This window comes from Cupressus sempervirens, chromosome 3 (assembly GCF_028749045.1).
Source record: "Cupressus sempervirens isolate cs-2001-9-10 chromosome 3, ASM2874904v1, whole genome shotgun sequence".
NCBI classification, from domain to species: domain Eukaryota; kingdom Viridiplantae; phylum Streptophyta; class Pinopsida; order Cupressales; family Cupressaceae; genus Cupressus; species Cupressus sempervirens.
In genome coordinates this window covers 248,752,808-248,774,146 of record NC_143120.1, presented here as the reverse complement: position 1 = coordinate 248,774,146, position 21,339 = coordinate 248,752,808, and the positions used below count along the sequence as shown (strand labels likewise).

The window sequence follows — 21,339 nt, the reverse complement described above, 5'->3', positions numbered from 1 at the left end:
CCTTGGTATGTTTTCTTAATAAATCAATGGGGATTGTGTACTCGGTGCCTTTTCCTTTTTATTAGTCAATATTGTTGAAAACAATTATTCAATTGTATATTGTCATTGATGTCACACAAATGTCAAACTCTAACTGAGCACAAGTGGTGTTAACCGAGCTCAGTCGAGCACTAAAGAAGACTCCTGTGAGGCCTCACCCCGACCCGTCATAACATAGACATTTTACTTGCATTTTGATATTCGAGACTTTGATATTTTGATAGTTATTCAAGACTTAGATGGACAGTGGCTGTTCTATCTATTAATTTTGACATTTTAGTAGTGTTTTGCATTTATGATATGTACTAAGAACCTGATACTGTGTATGGAATGATCGAACAAATATGGATGCAATTTTACACATGGTAGAATAGAAGTAGATTATGATATGATGCGAAATGTAAATTTGATAATGATGATTTATGATTTAACGTGATATGCGAATAAATGTTAATTTGATTATGATGATTTATGATATGCAGATTTTGATATTTTAACATTTTGAATAATTTATTTGAAATGATTAGGAAAGGAAATTTAATTGAATTATGTTAATATTGATTGCGTAACATTTGAATTATATGCATGTATGGTATATATTTTATATGACCTCCTTGGACCATTGATGCTTGAGTTTAATGTGCAGGAAGTGGAACCATGGAAATTTTTGAGAGAAACAAGTTCCAAACCTATGTGAACACAGTTTAACCAAGGCGAATCTGTCGAAGATTCAAAAGCCTTATTGTGATGTATTTTATTTCATAAATGTAAGTTTTTTGGTGTGTGAAATTGTTAATCTCAAAGATGCATTAGGGAGATGTCATGATGATGTGGAATGTGCTTTTATGTGTCACTTGACACTTGTGGACTTTGTGTGTTAATGACATGTCATCTAGGGTTTTGGTCATAGTGGCATTTTACCCTAAAACTAATTACCTGGTTAATGAGTAAGTAAACCCACTTGACAAGGGGTACGATGGGTCACAATCAAAGGAAATTCGAAATTGGACTTGACTAGGGTTTTGAGGGGTCATTAGGTGGTCCCAAAATGTCTTTTATGTGAAAATGAGTTGCCCATATGATAGTAAAACATGTTAGGGACCTAATTTTAACCATGATAGTGCCTAGGCAGCCTAGGGGGGCCCTTTACCCATGCATTCTTCCATCAATTCGAAAATGGAGTTGTCACGTGTGTTCTCTCCCATGTTTCCACTAAGTCAAATATAGCAAACTTAGAGGGAGACAAGTTTGTAAGAAGAAGTGGTTTGGTGTCTTTGCTAAAATAATTAGTGGGAAGGCCTTATTAGGGAGTCCTGGACAAACTAGTGGGGTGTTAACCTACTCTCTAAGTTTAGAGACAGTTAGGGTTTTGAAGGAAGACCAAGGGAGCTCTACAACAACTATAATTGCCTTTAGCTTGGACCAAGGTTGGTGTTCAAACCATGACCATTTCCTTCCTTTTAGTATTGCATAATGAATCTGCAAATATGGAGTATTTGTTATTGGAACATGCATTGTATTGTGAATCTATGTATTTTGGTATTGTGTTGTGATGGTGTGAAGGTGTATTGTGTTCATGTAACTTTCTTGGCTTTCTTTCTTGATCTTCTTGTTTTTTTTTATTGATTTGAATGTAAGCGTTAATGGGTGTGAAGGCTTCACTCACCCTTGGGAGAGAAGAGAAGTCTTGGGTGAAGGGGTTAGTTGGGCTCAACAATATAGTAGAGAGCCTCTTCTCTTGGAGAGAAAGGGGGGGAAAATTCATGGAGTATGGGCTCCATTGAAGCCATTGTCTTGATATTATGATTTGGGGGTGATAAGTGGAAATATGAATCTGGGGGTGATAAGTGGAAATTGTGAAGAGAAGCATGTATGATGCAAGCCTTGTAGAGGCATGGTGAAATTCAATGTGTGTGAATTGTATTGACATGGCAAATCTCCTCTTTGAAGAGCCCACCTTCACCCAATGTATTTATGATTCCAATGGTGAATCAATCTGCAAACCTTGGAAGGGATTTGTTATGTGTTGTGTTGTATGTTTTCATGCATTATCAAATGTTGTATGTGTGTATCCCATTTGGACATTGTTTCTCCTGCTTGGTGGGTGGCTTCATAGAAGCCTAGGATGGGAGGTGAGCCTCCATGGTTCCAAGTTTTGTGTTGTTTGCAGGTTTTGAGAAGATGGTTCCTATGAAGAGATTAGGGTTTCCCTCTTGGCAATGTCGAAAAATCAAGTGTGTAGAGAGACAAATCTTCCCATGTCAACTCAAAATGTGTTGTGATGTTAAATCTCCATTTTTGTTTCATTGTGATGTAAACAAGAAATTTTCTTATTATTGCATATTGTTGAAATTGTGAAGTTGAGAAATTGTATAAAGAGGCCTTTGTAAGGAAGTATTCATTGTGAGTTTCACACTATTTGATTTGATGTATTATGGAGAACTTATGTAATGAGACCCCTCTTCTTATGTTGATTGTAAATCATTTGGTAGAAATATTTCATAGTTGTTGTGTGGAAGATTATTATGGATATAGTTGACTCAATTCAAAACATAGGTGATTGATTTGTAAAATCATATGTTATGAAATGGAAGAAAGTTATCATATTTTGATAGCTCATTTTATGTGTATGAAAATTAGTTCATTTGGATTTCAAGTTCTAATAGATCCTAAGATGGGAAAGAAGAAAATGTATTAAACTTAGAGTAAAAGCCTCCTATAGCTATCATTTTACTCTCTATAATTTGCATGGAATGGACAATTAAATCCCATCCCAATTACAGGCTAATAAAATAATGAGAGAATATGCTTGATACCTCTAGTAGGAGCCTATAAGACTTAGGGGTTATAATATAAGCTGGATAACACTAGGTCTCCCAAGTCTTTCCCAAAGTCACAAGATTTTTAAAAGAGACATATATATATATATACTAATCAAAGTAGGTACAAGGAAAAAAATAAAATAAATAACAAAAGAAAACTTAACACATCAATAAATAAATAAAGAAAACTTAAAACATGGGTACCCACCTTGTAAAAAGGATGAACCAAGTCAAAAATTATTATTATTACAAACCTTGGAATGAGGGAGTGGTCCCCACAAGGCACTTTCCCCTTTAAAAGACCTTCCTTGGTGCATGGAATAAGGTCATGATATTGACCTTCGTTCTGACTTGGATAGGAAGCTCTTACCTAGGCACTATGTTTCAAACAAATCAAGTCAAGCAAAAAAAACTCAACCAAGTTAAAGAATGGAACATTAGCACCTTTTACCTCCCTGCCATGTCAGAACACATCTTATCCCTAGATGCCCACCTCTCCGTAAAGGTTTTTATTTGAGCGCATGGAGGATGGGATGATGTAAACCATAATGAGTCCCTCTCCCTAGGCGCCTCCATCATTGAGAGAAGAGTATGCGCCTTCCTAAGTAGTTTAGAGGACTTATGAGAAGGTGTAGCTTTGTAGGGATTAATGGGATAGGTCACAGTTGGGGATTTGGCATGTGCTTTATATATAAAGGAGGGGGTTTGTAAATAAGAACAATAGCAAACAAAATAGGGTTTAGTTGCTAGCTAAATAAATAGGTTTAGATAAAGTAATAGATTAATAGTGGTTAGGTAGGATTAAAGTAACATTAATATATACGGGTTAGGAAGATAGGATTTGGATGTTAGCAAGTTGTGTATATTAGGAAGATTTATTTTTGGGGAGCACATTAGGTTATGAGATCTTAACAATGATATGAAATTGGGGTTAAGGAATATGTTATTCCCCATCTCCACATTATAATTATTTTATTTTATACTTAAATTTTAAATGACAATGTGGATTATTATATGCATATATATTAAATAACATATATATATTTATGTTAGGACATTATACTTAATTCTTCCATAAACTACAACCCATGAACGTAGCGTATAATGAGAAATGCGTAATGGTGGTTTATTTGTGAAGTAAAAGTGTGACATTGAAAAATAATAGATAAATTGAATCATGGGCCTAAGTTGCGAACCCAAGCAATTAGATATGGCTTTTTATATTTCAGAAATGGTAATGGGCAAGGTAGGATAGTAGGGAATGTAATTTTTAACCAAATGGATTAATTAATAATGTTGGCTAGTAGTATGATATAAAGTCGAGTGTTAGTGTTACGAAGTGAGATGTAGGTAAGTGTAGATGTTAAGTTAGGAATAATTATTAATGTAATAAATAAAGTAATCTAATTGTTGATTAGTAAGGATCAGAGTTCAGAGGAAAATTTAGTAGCAAGGTTGTTAAAATTAGGTATTGATTTGTGATTAAATTTTAGGAAAAAATTTATTATTGAATAAGCACTTGTATAAGATTCTTGTAAAATTCTTGCATGCATGATAAGAAGTACTTGGTGTATTAAATAGTCGCGTAGGATCAGTATCACTTTTGAAGATACCTTACACAATGTATTTAATTTAAACTGTAAGTATAAAGAGGGGAGGTATTATAAGAGTAATCATGGTAAAATAATAATAGTAGCAATAGTAAATAAGCAAACAAATACATTCTAATTAACAAAATAGTTGATGATAAACCTAATAGTCTAGTTAGTAGTACCTAACTAGTAAGCCATCAATATGATTGGGGTTAATAAAGGTAAAACGTAAGAAACTCCTTAAAATAGTCATACCTATATAATGATGCACTAGAATAGAAGTGGTTATAGAATGTATCACATTAGAATATACATATATATGGCAAGACGACTTGAAAGTTGAAACATCTAGAACAATTATCAACACAACCACATCCACAAACAATTGAATTATTGCAGCTTGATTGATATACAATTTGTACTTCACATTTATACACGAAATATCTTATTTTGAGGATTGGATGTAGAATCAAAATGATAACCTAACCCGCCTCTTATTTCTTAACCTAGATTTTCAATAAATGTTAGGAAATAAATTGGCACCCCCGTGGAACCTTGAAGTACATGATTTCAAATGAAAACAAATTCCTTTACACCAACTTTATCATCTTGAAACTCAATGATCAATTTTCTAACATCCCCGAGGAAACATGAATTGTTATCCGGACACCTCACAGTTCGATAGAACATTCATAACAAGTATAATTCTATACACATCATCTTTAGTTCACCTTTCAAAAAAAAAAAATTAGTTGTGTTTTTCCTTGTAAATTTTGGGCATGACAACTCCAATATCGACCAAGCAGAATTCAGTAGTAACCAAATTAAGTTGATCATCAAAGATTTCAGTATAAAACGAGTTAGGTCAATCAATGAAGGAAGGTAGTATAAACTGAGTTAGGTCGGTTAATGAAGGAAGGTAGCATTAACCGAGTTAGGTCGGTCAATGAAGGAAGGTAGTATTAACCGAGTTTGGTCAGTTATCAAAAAAAGTTCTGTATTAACCAAGTGTTCAGTCCAATATTAGTTAACTGATAGCAAATTACTTTTGTTAATTAAAAGCTTAATACAAATCGACTAAGTGGATGTTAAATGTTTGTTTGAAATGGTATTCAAGCCAACTTGACATTGGGTTTGATATATATGAAAGGTCAAGTTGTGGATTAGAGTAAGCAATAAAAAGGAATAAGAAAGGTGTGAAATAAGAAGGATATTTGATTGAAAACAAAACATCCAAGGAGTTGCAAAGAATATTTTGATAAGGGAGGATCAAGAGGATAAACCAGAACAGAGATCCAAATCTGCAAAGGCAGTTGCTTCATCTATCAGATCAATCATTGTTGCTCTCTAGCAATTGTAGCAGTGAAGAAATCTCTTAACAGAGTTGGCTTAACAGTCATTTTGCAAATCCTCTAACAAGGTGGCATTTCTAGATTGAAGTGTCTAAAGACCTCTAACAAAGCCACTCCTAATAGAGTGATTCAAATCCTTTAATTAGGTCACACTTAACCGTATGTTTTGTAACCTTTAACAGGGTTGGCTTCTAGTAGGGCTCACTTCATAAGAGTGAAAAGTTGTAACTAGTTGCATTGGTGCTTTTCCCAAATTGGTTTTCCACGTTAAATCTTGGTGTCTCTAGTGTTCATTTTATTTTCTTAATGCTTTATGTTTCTGCAACTAAGTTACTAAAGGTTAAGACACATTAATATATTAAAACTACTTTGTTAACTGAGTTACAATGTATATCCAGTTCTAACCGAATAGTGCAAGGATTTGGCTTAGTGAGAAGTTTGTATTGACATCTAAGGGACTTGGAATTATTTTTGTGGTAACTGATTCACCCCTCCCTTTTCAGTTAATCTTACATTTCCAACAATTGGTACTAGAGTTGTTGGTGCTTGCAGGAAAGATTTGAAAGACTTAAGCTAAAGACCAAGATGTCTTACAGAAGAAAGATTCCTAAACTTAACAGAGATAACTTTTCAGCATGGTGGGAATTGATGAAGCCGCATCTGGGAACCATTGGAGATACAGGTCTGCACTTCTTGGAGAACCAGTATGTGGCACCAGCAAAGCCTATCACTATGGATCAGATGGTGGATATGAAGAATCACAACACAATGATGATTGATATTGCTTCCTCTATCAACTATTCTGAATTTGATGAAGTCAAAGATTTCCCTACTGCCCGTGACATGTGGAACAAATTAGAAAAGATCTATAAAGGAGATGATAATGTGAAAAGAGCCAAAGCAGAAAGTCTAAGAGACCAGTTTGATCAGATGAAGATGAAAGAAGATGAAAACATTGCAAAATACAGTGAAAGAATCAAAGCAAGTGTAAGTGCAATCAGAGCTGCAGGAGGAAAAATAGATGATACAACAGTAGTCAGCAAGGTATTAAGAACTCTTCTTTCTATTTATGCAATTAGAGTTTCAGCTATTCAAGAGATGAGGTATGATCTCAAAAATGATATAACTTTGGATGCACTAGTGGGAAGATTGACTACTTTTGAGTTGGATAACTTTGATAACTATCTTCCTAACACTAACAACATAGAATTTGCATTCAAATCTAAACTAACTCTTGGTAGAAAGGGAGGAAACTCAAAAGGCAAACAAATGGACAATGAAGAAGATGATGATTTTGAGGATGACCTTGAAGCTATTGAAACCCTACTTGCAAGAAGATTACCAAAAGACAAAGGTAAATATAAAGGTAAAATACCACTGATTTGTTTCTCTTGTGAAGAGGTTGGTCACATTGCTACAAGGTGTCCAAACAAAGAAAACAAAGATGACAGAAAATTCAAAAAGTTCAAAGGCAAGAAAGATTTCAAGAGCTACAAATACTACAAAGATAAAGGTAAGAAATCTTGTTATATTGCTAAAGATTCTGACAGTGATGATGAAGATAAAATTGTATATATTGATATTAAGGATGAATCAGATGATGAGGAAAATGAAAAGATGGCACTTATTTCTCATATTAGCAAGAATGACACATGGATGATAGATAGTGGTTGTTCTCATCACATGACTGGCGATAAAACTAAGTTTGAACACTTGGAACATTATGATGGTGGAAGTGTTAGATTTGGAGATAATGAACCATGTTATGTGAAAGGAAAATGATGTATTGCATTAACTGATGGAATCAAATGTGACAATGCCTACTAGGTTGAAGGACTAAGGCACAATCTTCTCAGTGTGGCACAACTGAACAACATTGGATACAAGGTAGAATTCATGAATGGAAAAGCCAAGTTGTTGGATGGCAAAAGGAACCTAGTTGGAACTCACAATCACACTAAAGGTAAGCTATTCTATATAGATCTTATTGAAAGTTCATGTTTTTGGGCACAAGTAGAGGAAAGTTGACTATGGCATAAAAGAATGTGTAATATAAACTTTGATAACCTGGTTACCATAAGCAAGAACAAAAGAGTAACAGGTAGTCCAAATCTGATGAAACCTAAAATGGCCATATGCAAACAATGTCAGATTGGAAAAATGGGCAAAAGTAGTTTCAAAAGTAAGAACTACTATTTTGAAGAAGTCTTGGAACTAATTCATATAGATCTTTGTGGACCAACAGGTACAGAAAGCTATAGTAGAGACAAATATTTCATTTTGTTTGTTGATGATTATTTTAGGATGATGGCAGTGATGTTCCTAAAAGAAAAATCTGAAGCTTTTCAAAATTCAAGTGCTATCTGGCTAGAGTTGAAAAAGAAATAGGAAAGAATCTAAAATGCCTAAGGTCAGAGAGAGGAGGTGAAATTCATCTCTAATGAATTCAATGAGTTTTGCAATGAAAGAAGAATTAAAAGACAAGTATCTACACCTGGTACACCTCAGCAAAATGGCATAGCTGAAAGAAGAAATAGATCCATCATGGATTGTGCAAGAACATTGATGATAGAGAAAAATGTTACAATCAAATACTGCAAAGAAGCAATTAGCACAGTAGTTCATACCCTAAACCGAGTTCCATTGAAAAAAAGTACAAATCAAACACCTTATGAATTATGGTATGGCTATAAACCTAATGTCTATTGTTTCAAGGTATTTGGAAGCAAATGTTACATCTTGAAAGAGACAAAGAAAGGAAAGTTTGATGTAAAAAGTGATGAAGGCATATTCCTAGACTACTCCAACAAGAGCAAAGCATATAAATGTTTAAATTTTGCTATTCACAAAGTTATAAAAAGTGTACATGTGAAAATTGATGAGTTTGTAGAAATGAGTGAAGAACAAAGAAGCAAGGAACCTGAAGATTATAGAAACTTTGTTTACTATGAACCTGAGACTTTACCCAAGATTCAAGCAAATATGGTTGAGCAGCAGCAAACTGTACCACCCAAGTTTGTAGTGCAAACCAAGTTGCAACCCGAGCAACAGATAGAGGAACCCGAGTGACAAACAGAGGGAACCGAATCTTAGACAATGGGACCCAAGCAAAGATCAGAAATTCACAGAATAATTGAACATGGTGAACCAAGTGAAACAAGTCCAAAATCTAGAAGAAAGGTACATGTACTTACTAAATCTATCAGAAGGCATCATACACTTGATCAAATAATTGAAGATCAGACAGAAGGCATACTGATAAGGAACAAACTAAAAGTTACATGTTTGCTTAATGAATTTGAGCCTAGAACTGTAAAAGATGCTCTGAACAATGAAAGTTGGATAGAAGCAATGAATGAAGAAATTGAGCAAATTTAAAGGAACAATACTTGGACTCTTATTCCTAGACCCAAGGACAAAAATGTAATTGGTACAAAATGGGTTTTTAGAAACAAATTGAATGAAAAAGGTGAAGTATCAAGGAATAAGGCAAGGCTAGTGTAAAAAGGATATGCTCAAGAAAAAGGTCTAGATTATGGAGAAATATTTGCTCTTGTTGCCAGACTTGAAGGAGTCAGAAAACTACTTGTATATGTTGCACATAAAGGATTCAAAGTGTATCAAATGGATGCAAAATCAGCCTTTTTGAATGGAATTCTGGAGGAAGAAGTCTACATTGATCAACTTGAAAGTTTCATTGATCCAAATAAAAGAGACATGGTCTGCAAACTGCATAAAGCTTTATATGGTCTAAAACAAGCTTCTAGTGCATTGTACAAAAGACTACATGGATATCTAGTAAGGATTGGTTTTCAAAGAACAAATGATAATAGTAGTTTGTATATTAAAGAAGGACCACAGAATAAAATACTGCTAACAGAAATATTTGTAGATGATATTTTATTCACAAGTGATGATGACTTATGTAAATCATTATCTGAAGAAATGAGGAAAGAATTTGAAATGTCAATGTTTGGAGAGATAAAATTCTTGTTGTTTTACAAGTTCATCAAATGAAGGATGGCATCTACATTACTCAGTCAAATCACATCAAGGAAATATTGACGACCTTTGGAACGGAAGATTTCAAACCAGTTGGAACACCTATGTCTACTGGACACAAACTATCCAAGAATGATGATTCAAAAGAGGTAAATCAGACCACCTATAGATCCATGATTGGAAATGTAATAACCCCAATAGGTTATAATTTCTTCAAACACCAAAAATCTTTATACTTCAGTTGTTTGACATTTCGTCAAACACTTTGCAAGCAAGCTCCGATACCACTGTAATGACCCTCCCCAAATCTGCTCTCAAAAAATGCTGATGAAAGCTCAAAGAATTTCATCAAACAATTCACATGCAAGGGACGTATGACTGATAGTATTTCAGCTGGCTTTAAATGACTCTTTTTTCAATTTGCATTAATGGGAATCTTGTGCTAGAAGACTCCAAATGGACTACACAATGACCTAACGTGAGTGTGCTATTAATTTTAACAATATTCAGTGCATATATATGATCTAAGCATGAGAAATGAACACCTACAGCCAACTGGCATTTTTACAAACAGTTGGTATGCAAACTAACTAGCTGATAAATAATGATATTGAATTGCTTAAATGACACCAGCAACTATTATCTTCTTAATTTGCAATGAAATTTCTAATACAATGCTCATGAAATATGGCCAAGACTTTTGGCATTTACATGGATTACAAAATGATAATGCTGGTATAATGCACACTTATAGCTGAAACTTATAACACCCTAAAAAACAATACTAATAAAGGAACCTAGTTGTAGATGGCTGTAATAATTTTTTTCAATGCTGCCCTTTCTGCTTTGCTTTTCCGATCTGCTTTTTCGGATCTGCTTTTTGAACTGTTTTTTCGGACTGCTTTTTCGGTTCTGCTTTTTCGGACTGCTTTTTCGTATTTGCTTTTTCGGATTGCTACCCTGTTGAATCTCAAAACCATATCTTTCAATGGCGTCAAAATTTTCAGCTTGAAGGGATTTCGTCCTTCAAACTATTGAGACATAATCTCCAAAAAATTTCCCAATTTCTTTGATATTTCCAAGCATACTAAAAAGAAGCTCTTCCCTTTCTTTTATAGTGTTCTCATAAGAGCTCAATCCTTCGTTTTCTCCATGTGGGATAAAACATCACTCCCTTTATGTAACTTATGTCTCCAATGTGTTATAAAATAAAGGGGACTCTTTTAATTTAAATATTTCCCACAAACTATAGTCTATGCATTAATAAAGTTAAATATTTAAATTTAACTTTATAAAATAGCTTTATCAATGCATAACAAATCTTATCAATGATAAACAAGTCTTCTTGTCGATTTTAAACAATTACCATCGACATACCACTGCCACTAGATGTCCGACCATATCCAAGATGACTTACTATAAATAGTAAGTATGCCCAAAGTTGCCTCAAAACCCCACAGAAAGACTTGCAGCTGAGACTATCTAGGCCAAATGGCCTCTAAGTCCCTTTAATGTCCTAGTTAGCCTACAGGACCGTGGGGAAATACGCTAACAACAACATTATGCTATAAATGCTAAAAAGGGGACATTACAGGAAAACTTCAGTATGTGGTACACACAAGGCCTGATATTGCATTAACAGTTGGTTAGTTGCAAGGTTTTCTGCAAATTCTAGAGAAAATCATATGATGGCAGTTAAAAGAATTATGAGATATCTAAAAAGCGCTGAAAACTATGGTTTATGGTACAAGAAAGGAGGAAACTTTGAGTAGAAAGTCTTTACTGATGTAGATTGGGCTAGAAGCATTGATGACAGAAAAAGCACCAATGGAGAAGCATTCTTTCTTCGAAAGAGGTTAGTATCATGGACAAGCAAGAAGCAAAATTGCATCTCTCTGTCTACAGCAGAGGTAAAATATGTTGCTGCAGTAGTTAATTGTTCCAACATAATTTGGATCAAGCAACAGTTGTTTGGAATGAAAGAAGAAATCAAGGAAACCAGTGGTTATCTATTGTGATAACACAAGTGCAATCAATATATCCAAGAATCCAGTGATGCACACTAAGACAGAACACATTGTAATCAAGTATCATTTTCTAAGGGAATTAGCTCAAGAAAAAGAGTTAAGATTGAAATATGTGAAGACCAAGGAGCAAGTTGCAGACATATTCACCAAACCACTACCTAAAGATGCATTTTTGTATCTAAGAGGTAAGCTAGGGGTCATTCCCCTATCTGATACTCAGTAGAGTACAGATTAGTGATGCATCAACAGAGCTTCATTGACAAACTATCAAATTGATGCAAGCATTTCAGAGCACACTACATATGAATGAGTACATCAGGTGTTACATCCCAATTTTCAACCCGATTTAAAATGTTCATATAGCCGTTGAGGTTCACATGAAGTCTGTTGACAATTAAATTTGTTATAATCCTGTGAAATGGTAAAATGATTAGTCATTATAATTTCATATGAAGATAACATGCTAGTTGATTATTTGTCATAAATTCATAGAGTTGAAAAAACGGTTAGCTGTTATGATGATTAATAACTTGTTATGGTAATATGATTTAATTGCGAAGAATTTCCTTGTAGGGAGCATGTCAAAGGGGTGGAAGCATTGTTAGAAAAGAATTGAGCACAAGAGCATCACCATCACTGGACAAATGGGTATGAATTGTGAATCACCATGATTAGGGACCTAGCGACTACATAACAGGATACACACATTAGACCCGCATGAGCTATTAAATAAACATTTAAAATATTAGTTATTTTTTAATTAAAAATAATGCGTACCTCAAATGGTTTTTGGTTGACTTTTCCACCACATCATTTTAATACATATTTATGTACGTACACATAGATATAAATTAAAGATGACATCATAATATTATTTTATACAAGATTTTATCTATTTAATATGTACATTTAAATGCATGTACAAGAAGATAAAATAAATCTTCTAAGATGAAACATGTATTTAGATATACATATTTAAAAGTTACGACCTTGGATAAACAATTACCATGTGTTATCTTAATAAGATATATCTACATGCAAGTAAATAAATATGTTTATAATATTCTTTTAACTTATAACCTTCAAATTCTTTTCCTTATTTATTCAATTCTTTACTTGAAACCGAAATGCACACTTGGCATATTATATTGGCATTCAAGAACCAAGTCTCTTCTTTATAAATTATGGCTTCTTGGAAGCCAAGGAGACTTTGAAAATTTCTTATATTATGAAGCCGAGAAAGAGACCATGAACATATACATATCACCCGATTTCTTTTCCACATATCACCGATACCTCTACATATTTTCTACACCCGATATCTCTGCAATATAAAACCCAATAACTCACTACATTTTTCCTTGCAACGATTTTCCATTTCATTAGTATTTTTGTTGAAGACGTGATTGATAATCACACAGAGATTTGTGCCTGAAGTAAATTCCGTGAAGGAACTGAATATTAGCATCCAGCAAAACTCCATTTTATTTCTAGATTTTACCAGGTTATGCGGTTGTCCATATCCCAAGCATTGCAATATGTTTTATTATCAAATATTACTGCATTTTTAATATTATAGCAGTAATATACAACTCCAGATTTTGATGCAAATCATCTTGTTTAAAATATCATCGGTTAGTCCCTCTCTAGGACAGAACTGATTATGATGAATAAAAGCCAAGTATGCATGACATGATATCATATTATATTTATGCCGTTGAAAGTCAGAATCAAATGGTATTTATTATGCTAGTCTTAAGATTATATTCTCAGGTCACAGAAATGTGATTTGCTGAAAAACATGTAACATTCTTATATCAATTGAGGATCAATAGAAAGAGCTGGTTACTCTGAGATTCAAACACCTAGGACTCACCCAGCTGTATAGCCAAGGAAAAGGCTGAAGAGGTGAAAAGAAGGAATTTGCAATAACATGAAACAGATCAAATGTGGCATAACAATGTTTATCATTTTTAAAAGGAATCATTTAATAGCTCATGCATGATCATGTTTATTGTTTTCTCCTGTTGTCAAGTCAAGTGATGTGATTTGATACCAAGATGCTCAGTGGCTGACAAGGTGTTCCATGTCTATTCCAAGTAGGGAGGATCTTTCTAGTTAAAGAAAGTGTGGGGATAATTTTAAGGTCCATGGTTGGGTGGTTAAGCCCCTGACAATGTTTTTCCTCTCTATGATATTGACAAGAAGTGCATCAAATAAAAATAAGTTGAGCATTCAAACATTTATTGGTAACAGGTATTTTTACTTTTGTGATATTTATACAAGTAGAAGATATGATGGATTAATTTATATCGTTGAATTCAATTATCTCCTTTGATGTAAGCAACCTTTCTTGTCAATGTAATTGGTAACCAATTAGATTGGATGATCTTCCCACTGAATATGGAATATATCTATAGAATTGTTATTTCAATCTATCATTTATAAGAATAATGATTATGAGCATATCTTCTAATCTTATGTTATTGCCACAATTAGCAATAAGAAGAAAAGGAATGAAACAGAGGTATCTGATGCCGCAAATGATACAGTGATATATGATGCCCTAAATGATACAATGGTATCTGATGTCCTAAATGATACAGCGGTATTTGATGCCCTAAATGATACAGTGGTATCTGACACCCCAAGTAATACGGTGGTGGTATCTAATGCACTAAATGATTCAATGGTAATTGATGCCCTAATTAATACAACGGTATGTGATGTCCTAATTGATATAGTGGTATTTGATGGTAATCGTTATTTGATATTGATATAGTGATATTTGATGGTAATCATTTTTTTATTTTAATATAATGGTATTGAATGGTAATCGTCATTTGATCCTAAGTGGTATTTGTGGACTAACCTGAGTCTTTGCAGAAGCATCCCTAGATTGATTTTGGTTTCGAATTTCATGGTATGTAGATTTTAATTTCCATAGTAAATTTATTGATGGTGTTTTTCAATTCTTATTGATGAAATTTCGTTTAATTGATTGTAACCGTTAATCTCATTCACATGAACATAACTGATATAACTGTCTTCCTACAAAAATGAAGTAATAATTGTATTTCTTTGATATGTTAGTTGTTAGTTAAAACCCAAGAAAAGTGGATGTTCCATCGGGTACATTGAACATTCATTGTATAAAGTCTTTGGCATTTGATGTCAAAGAGGCAAAGATTAATGTCATCAGAGGGCGAATCTCGGAAATGTCAAAGAATAGAATCAAAGGAAGAGATTTGTACAAGAGCAAGAGGGAGAGTTTGATTGAACAAAATCTAAAGATAAGATGACAGAGGGAGAATCTCAGAGGGAGTTCTTATGGATAAAGAATCAAAATGAAACTAAGGATATTATAAAATCTTATAGATCATTATGTTGCTCTAAGTCTTCTTTGCATAATGGCATGTTGTGTTGCCATCAATACAAAAGAGGGAGATTGTTGAAAACAATTATTCAATTCTATATTTTCATTTGTGTTACACAAATGTCACACTCTAACCGAGTACAGCTAGTGTTAACCGAGCTCAATCGGGCACTAAAGAACACTCCAGTATCAACAAAACAGAATTCAGTAGTAACCAAGTTAACTTGGTCATCAAAGATTTCAGTATAAACCGAGTTAGGTCGATCAATGAAGGAATGAAGATAGTATAAACCAAGTTAGGTCGGTTAATGGAGGAAGGTAGTATTAACCGATTTGGGTCGGTTATCAAAGAAGTTATGTATTAACCAAGTGTTTAGTCCAGTATTAGCTGATTGACAACAAATTACTTTTGTTAATTGAATAGTTAATACAAGCCGACTAAGTGGACATTAAATGTTTGTTTGAAATGGTATTCAAGCCGACTTGACATTGGGTTTGATATATATGAAAGGTCAAGTTGTGGATTAGAATAAGCAATAAAAAGGAATAAGAAAGATGCAAAATAAGAAGGATATCTAATTGAAGATGGAACATCCAAGGAGCTGCAAAAAATATTCTGATAAGGGAGGATCAAGAGGATAAACCAGAACAGAGATCTGAATCTACAAAGTCAGTTGCTTCATCAATCAGGTCAATCATTGTTACTCTCTAACAATTGTAGCAGTGAAGAAATCTCTTAACAAAGTTGGCTTAACAGTCATTTTGTAAATCCTCTAACAAGGTGGCATTTCTAGATTGACATGTTTGAAGACTTCAAACAAGGCCACTCCTAACAGGGTTATTCAAATCCTCTAACAGGGCCACATTTGACCGTGTGTTTTGTAACCTTTAACAGGGTTGGCTCCTGATAGAGCTCACTGTAGAAGAGTGAAAAGTTGTAACTAGTTGCATTGGTGGTTTTCCCAAATTGGTTGTCCACGTTAAATCTTGGTGTCTCCTGTGTCCATTTTATTTGCTTAATGCTTTATGTTTTTGCAACTAAGTTACTAAAGGTTAAGACACATTAATATCTTAGGACTGCTTTGTTAACCGAGTTACAATGTATATCTAGTACTAACCGAGCAGTGCAAGGATTTGGCTTAGTGAGAAGTTTGTATTGACATCTAAAGGACTTGGAACTATTTTTGTGGTAGCTAATTCATCCCTCCCCTCTCAATTACTCCTCTTACATTTCCAACAGATATGTCATGTGTTGAACTCTTATAGGTGTGTTTCAGTCTATTTAATGTTTTACTTTTCTGCAGTGTGCTCTTTAGGAATAAAAGTTTTAGGAAGTGAGGTCTTCTCTTTCAACCCTTAGGAGAGCTATTTATGTTTGTTAATATATAGAGTCTTATACCATGTCCATTATTAAGGATAATTGCTCTTGCTTTTGGAGCAATGTGTCCTTATTCAGACCCTTGCAAATGCTTCCTACGGCATGATACGAATGTGTGAGCCATATGTCTAATGAATTTCGCTTCTCATTCTCCTATCAACAATGAAGGGAGTGTGGTGCATTCTGTTGAGAGTGAATGATAGCATAAAACATTGACCAAAAAAGGTCGCGCCCTTATAGATTCCATTTGAGAAATTCCAAGCCTGTGCAATAAAGCTTTGATCTGGTGTTTCGCATCCCCTGATCTCAAGTTGTTTTGATTGAAGGTGGTCACATTCCCTTCTAAATGGGTCACACCCATTGGATACGAAAAGTTATATGTATATGACAACAATTATTGCCCCTTTCACTCATTTAATCTCCACTTATCTCTTAGTAATCAAATTTGTCTTTACTACTTTTCAAATTGGCATATATCCCATTTAGATATGCATATCCTCTTCTTATTTTCTTCTTCCTTCTCAAGTCTTATTTCAAATCCCTCCTTACACTTCTTCTCTAAAGTTGTACTAGATCTCCTCTACTCCTTTTTACCCCATTTCATTTGAACCTTCTTCTCCTTTATCTTTTCCCATGTGAAGGAGAGGTCACACCTCTTCATCATGTATGCCTCTTACGAAGAGTCATGACCATTCATAGTTGACCCTCTTTCAAAGAGTCACAACCCTTCATAATCATAACGTTTTTGAAGTCGCGGCCTTCATCATTACAATCCTTTCAAAGAGTCGCAACCTTCTCAAAGGGTCACAACGTTTAAAAATAGTCACAAACATGCACCTTTTTAAGAGTCCCATCCTCAATTTCTTACCTTTCATTTCCCTTAATACCTCTGTAATTCTTATGCTTCACTCTTTCTTCCTCCTTCCTTTTTTCGTCAAATGAAGTTCTCAGCTCTCACTTTAATACCTCTCATTTTTGAGGGAGACGCGACTTTTCCATTCATGCCTTTTGACCTTTTGTTTAACTTAACTAATATTCATTTATCTTTAATATTATTCTTTTATGTTTTTTATTTAATTATTATTGGTTATTACTTAGTCCTATTTCAACAATGGGACATGACAGAAGCAAGAAAATATAAGTAACAGTGGAGTAAATCAATCTTCAACAATGCCTAAAGTGAAATGGTAATCAAATGAATTAACTAAGGAGAGGAAAAATCCTTATATAGAGATTACAAGACAATGTTTCTAAATCTGAAACAATTATGAACTGAAACAAAAAAAGGAAGTTACTAAAACTAACTAATTTAATCTAGATGATTATTATGACCATTAATATATGACTTCAATACCCTCTCTCGATGATCATTCTAATAACTGCACCAAGTTCCCCCCTAAATTTTAAAATATTGGTGGGCTTGGTGACTTGTTTAGAATGTCTACAGTTTGATCCCTAGTTGGAACAAACTGCAACATCGCAAATCCATCTTCAACAAGTTGTGGAATAAAGTGACAATGGAGCTCTATATGCTTTTTCTGTTCATGGAAGATTTCATTCTTGGCAAGCTTTAGCGTCCCCTACATGTCACAAAACAAGGGTGAAGGCCCTACTTGAGACATTTTCATGTCAGAAAACACCCTTCGAAGCCAAACTGTCCCACACAATGCTTTCACAGTTCCCTAGTACTAGACTTTTGTCAAGAAAAGAGCTACTGCTTCTTATTAGTCAGTGTGACTGCACCCATGCCAAGACTGAAGAAATGCCCAAAATTAGACTTCCTATCATCAACAAAACCTACCCAATCTGAATCTATAAAATCAACCAGCCAAGGGTCTTTGCTTCTAATGTACAGAATACCAAAGTCAAGTGTCCCTTTCACATATCTTACTACATGCTTCACTACAACCCAATGTTCTGCATTAGGAATAGTCATACAACGAGATTTGTAGGACATAACATAACATAGGTTAGGACTAATGGTTGTAAGACATATGAGGTCGCCATTGGTGAATCTGATTGTGCTGATAGCTTTAGCCTTATTCTCCCTAGGTATAGATGAGACTTCATAATTTTGCAGTCAAAATGTGTCCAAGAAACTCCTAGCATACTTCAACTAAGAGATGAAAATACTATGAACTGTCTTCAAAACCCTCACACCAAAATAATAATAATAATGCAGAAAACCAAAATCAATTATATAAAATGACATGACACAATTTTAGTTTGATCCGCTCAAGCAAATGTGCCCCTCTATTAGTAATGATGATATCATATGATGACAACAAGAATGATAGAACTACCAGCGCTCTTGACATACAAGTCAGGATCTGAAAGACTCCTCTGAAAGGCATGTGCATCCAAGTAACTGTCAATCTTGATGTACCATGCTTTGAGAGCCTACTTAAGGCCATAAAGAGTTGTCACTAGTATGCGTAACTGGTGCTCTTTGCATAACCAGTGCTCTTTACCTATAACTGTGAAATATTGAGGCTGGGTCATGAATACTTCTTCCTCCAAATCACCACTGAGCTGCAATATCATTTGATTAAGAGTGTTCTTGAGGAGGGCAAGTTGCAAGTTAATAACTGATACTAAGGTGAATCTGACTGATGCATTGACAAAGATATTACCAAGGGAGAAGTTGAAATTTTATAGGACTTATCTTGGCAATGTCAAACTCTAACAATAGGCCTTCAGCAGGGGAATATCTCCAAAGGTTCGCAGCAATGGTTGTGTTTCATGTGGTAGATTGTTGGATAATGAGACCCAAGACTCACCAATTTTCTCCAATTGTTAGAGACTCACATTCTTCGTTTGAAAGCTTAATATGTGTGTGTGTGTGTGTGTGTGGATAATGTTTTATTCATTGATCATCGTATTGCTAAAGCTTGCTGCTGTAATTAAAACAGAGATATTGATAAGAGATTTCCCCTTCTTTAAAATCTGATTCTGGTATTTGTCTATTTGCACTTTGTTATCAACAGATATGGTACTGCTTAAAGGAAGTGGTACAGATAGATATTGCTCTGATCCTGAACATCAGTAGAGCTATTCTTCTTGGTAAGAGAGGTTTTATAAAAAGAGCTTGCATGATTTTTTCAATAAATCGCCAACCAATAACATGTCATTTTTTTCAGATGTTAATAATTCACCCATAAAAAATTCCCTGCATCTAGTTCTAAGAAAAAATTCATTCCATTGAGGCATTGTTTTCGAACATATTTCATGCATCCGAAGTCTCACTAGAAAAGTGTCCAAATCTTTAGATTCCTCAATGATTCTTGAAAACTTATCGATTTGGATCTAATTTTTACTTTTTACTGTCTCAAAAATTCTAGTAAAGTTTTCCACGCTTGCAACCATTGAATTTTCAATAAACAATATTTCATCTAGGCATTCCGCCAAGCACATGGCGTGCATTCTGTGTTCTTGCTAAGAAAGATAAACGTCTTTTTGATTCCTAGGATACTGATTGTTGGAAAAATATCTTAAAAAATCGAATTGAATGATTTGACAAATTTTATACCTGTAATCATAGAATTCCAAGAAACTACATTCCGCTGAGGCATATTGTCAAACACTCGGCGCGCATCCGTCATACTTCCGCATTTCCCATACATATCCACAAGAGCATTTCCCACAAACACATCGCCCTCAAATCCACCTCTAACCACATCTTCATGGATTCTCCTCCCCCTTTCCAATCTCCCTAAATCACCGCAAGCTGGAAGAACACTGGGAAATGTAAACTGATTCGGTTCAACACCTTTTCTCTGCATTAATTCATACAACTCAAGGGCTTCTTCAGACTGGCCTTCCCTTGAATGAGCTGCAATTACTGTAGTCCAGGAAACCACATTTGTTCTGGGCATTTCGTCCAGAACCCTGCGTGCCTCTGCGAGCTGAGCATGCTTTGCATATATTGTAATAACCTTATTGCAAATAGATATTAAGGTGTGGAAGTTAAATGCGGTTTGGATCATGTGGGCATGTATTAACATGCCCTTCAAAAGATTTTTTTGGTTCAGGCAACCCTGAAAGAGAGCATCGTACATATCATAAGATAGAGAGTATTCCATTTTTGAGATAATATTTAAGGCTTCTTTCAGGCGACCCAGCTTACACAGTGTTATAACATGGTCTTGTGAAAGGTACGTATCGGTTTGATTGTACCGTGTATTTTCTGCAGTAGCTGCATTGGTAATTGTTTTTATCCAAAACGAAATTTGGTTTTTCTTCTTCTCTTGCTTGAGAACGTATGACAATATTTGTTGGGCTCTGGTCATCGATGGTCATGGAGGAGCTTGTGCAGTTATTGCTCAGGGCCATGAGAAGGAATGCTATTATGAGCAGAAATTTACATATTCAACATTTTATCTCGCTCATTGTGTACTTTAAGTTACAGGAATAATAGGGAAAGCACTAAATTTTGGGGTAATTTGGGCCTCCCAGACGTGATGGTGTATTTGTGAGAGATGAAAAAGCATGAGGACAATTTCTAGTCTGATCGAACGATAAAATGGAAATTGGTCCCTTTCACAGTCAACAACTGATATATTATTATTTATATAATATAAATTTAAATTATTAAAACTAATCTATATATAAATATGAAGTAATGATTTAAATTTAAAATGAGTAATAGTTTCTTTATTAAACATATTTGTATTAATAATAATATATATTTGAAGCTTCAAAAATGTATAGGGCTTTGTCATAAAATTGTGAGGGCTTATTGTCGCCCTATA

General features: G+C 34.4%; 1 protein-coding gene across 2 annotated transcripts in view; it reads right to left on the bottom strand.

The window, feature by feature from the left end:
* LOC149565794 (putative pentatricopeptide repeat-containing protein At3g13770, mitochondrial) overlaps positions 1-21,122 on the bottom strand; it is a 56,929-nt gene extending 35,807 nt beyond the window's left edge. The window contains exon 1 of one of the 2 annotated variants that reach the window (XM_089819288.1): positions 20,118-21,122. In XM_089819288.1, coding sequence (XP_089675414.1) covers positions 20,118-20,877 — 760 coding nt within the window. In that variant the 5' untranslated portion in view covers positions 20,878-21,122. The remainder of the gene's footprint in view (positions 1-20,117) is intronic. The other variant, XM_089819289.1, reaches the window with a different exon arrangement.
* Positions 21,123-21,339: the final 217 nt, after the last annotated feature.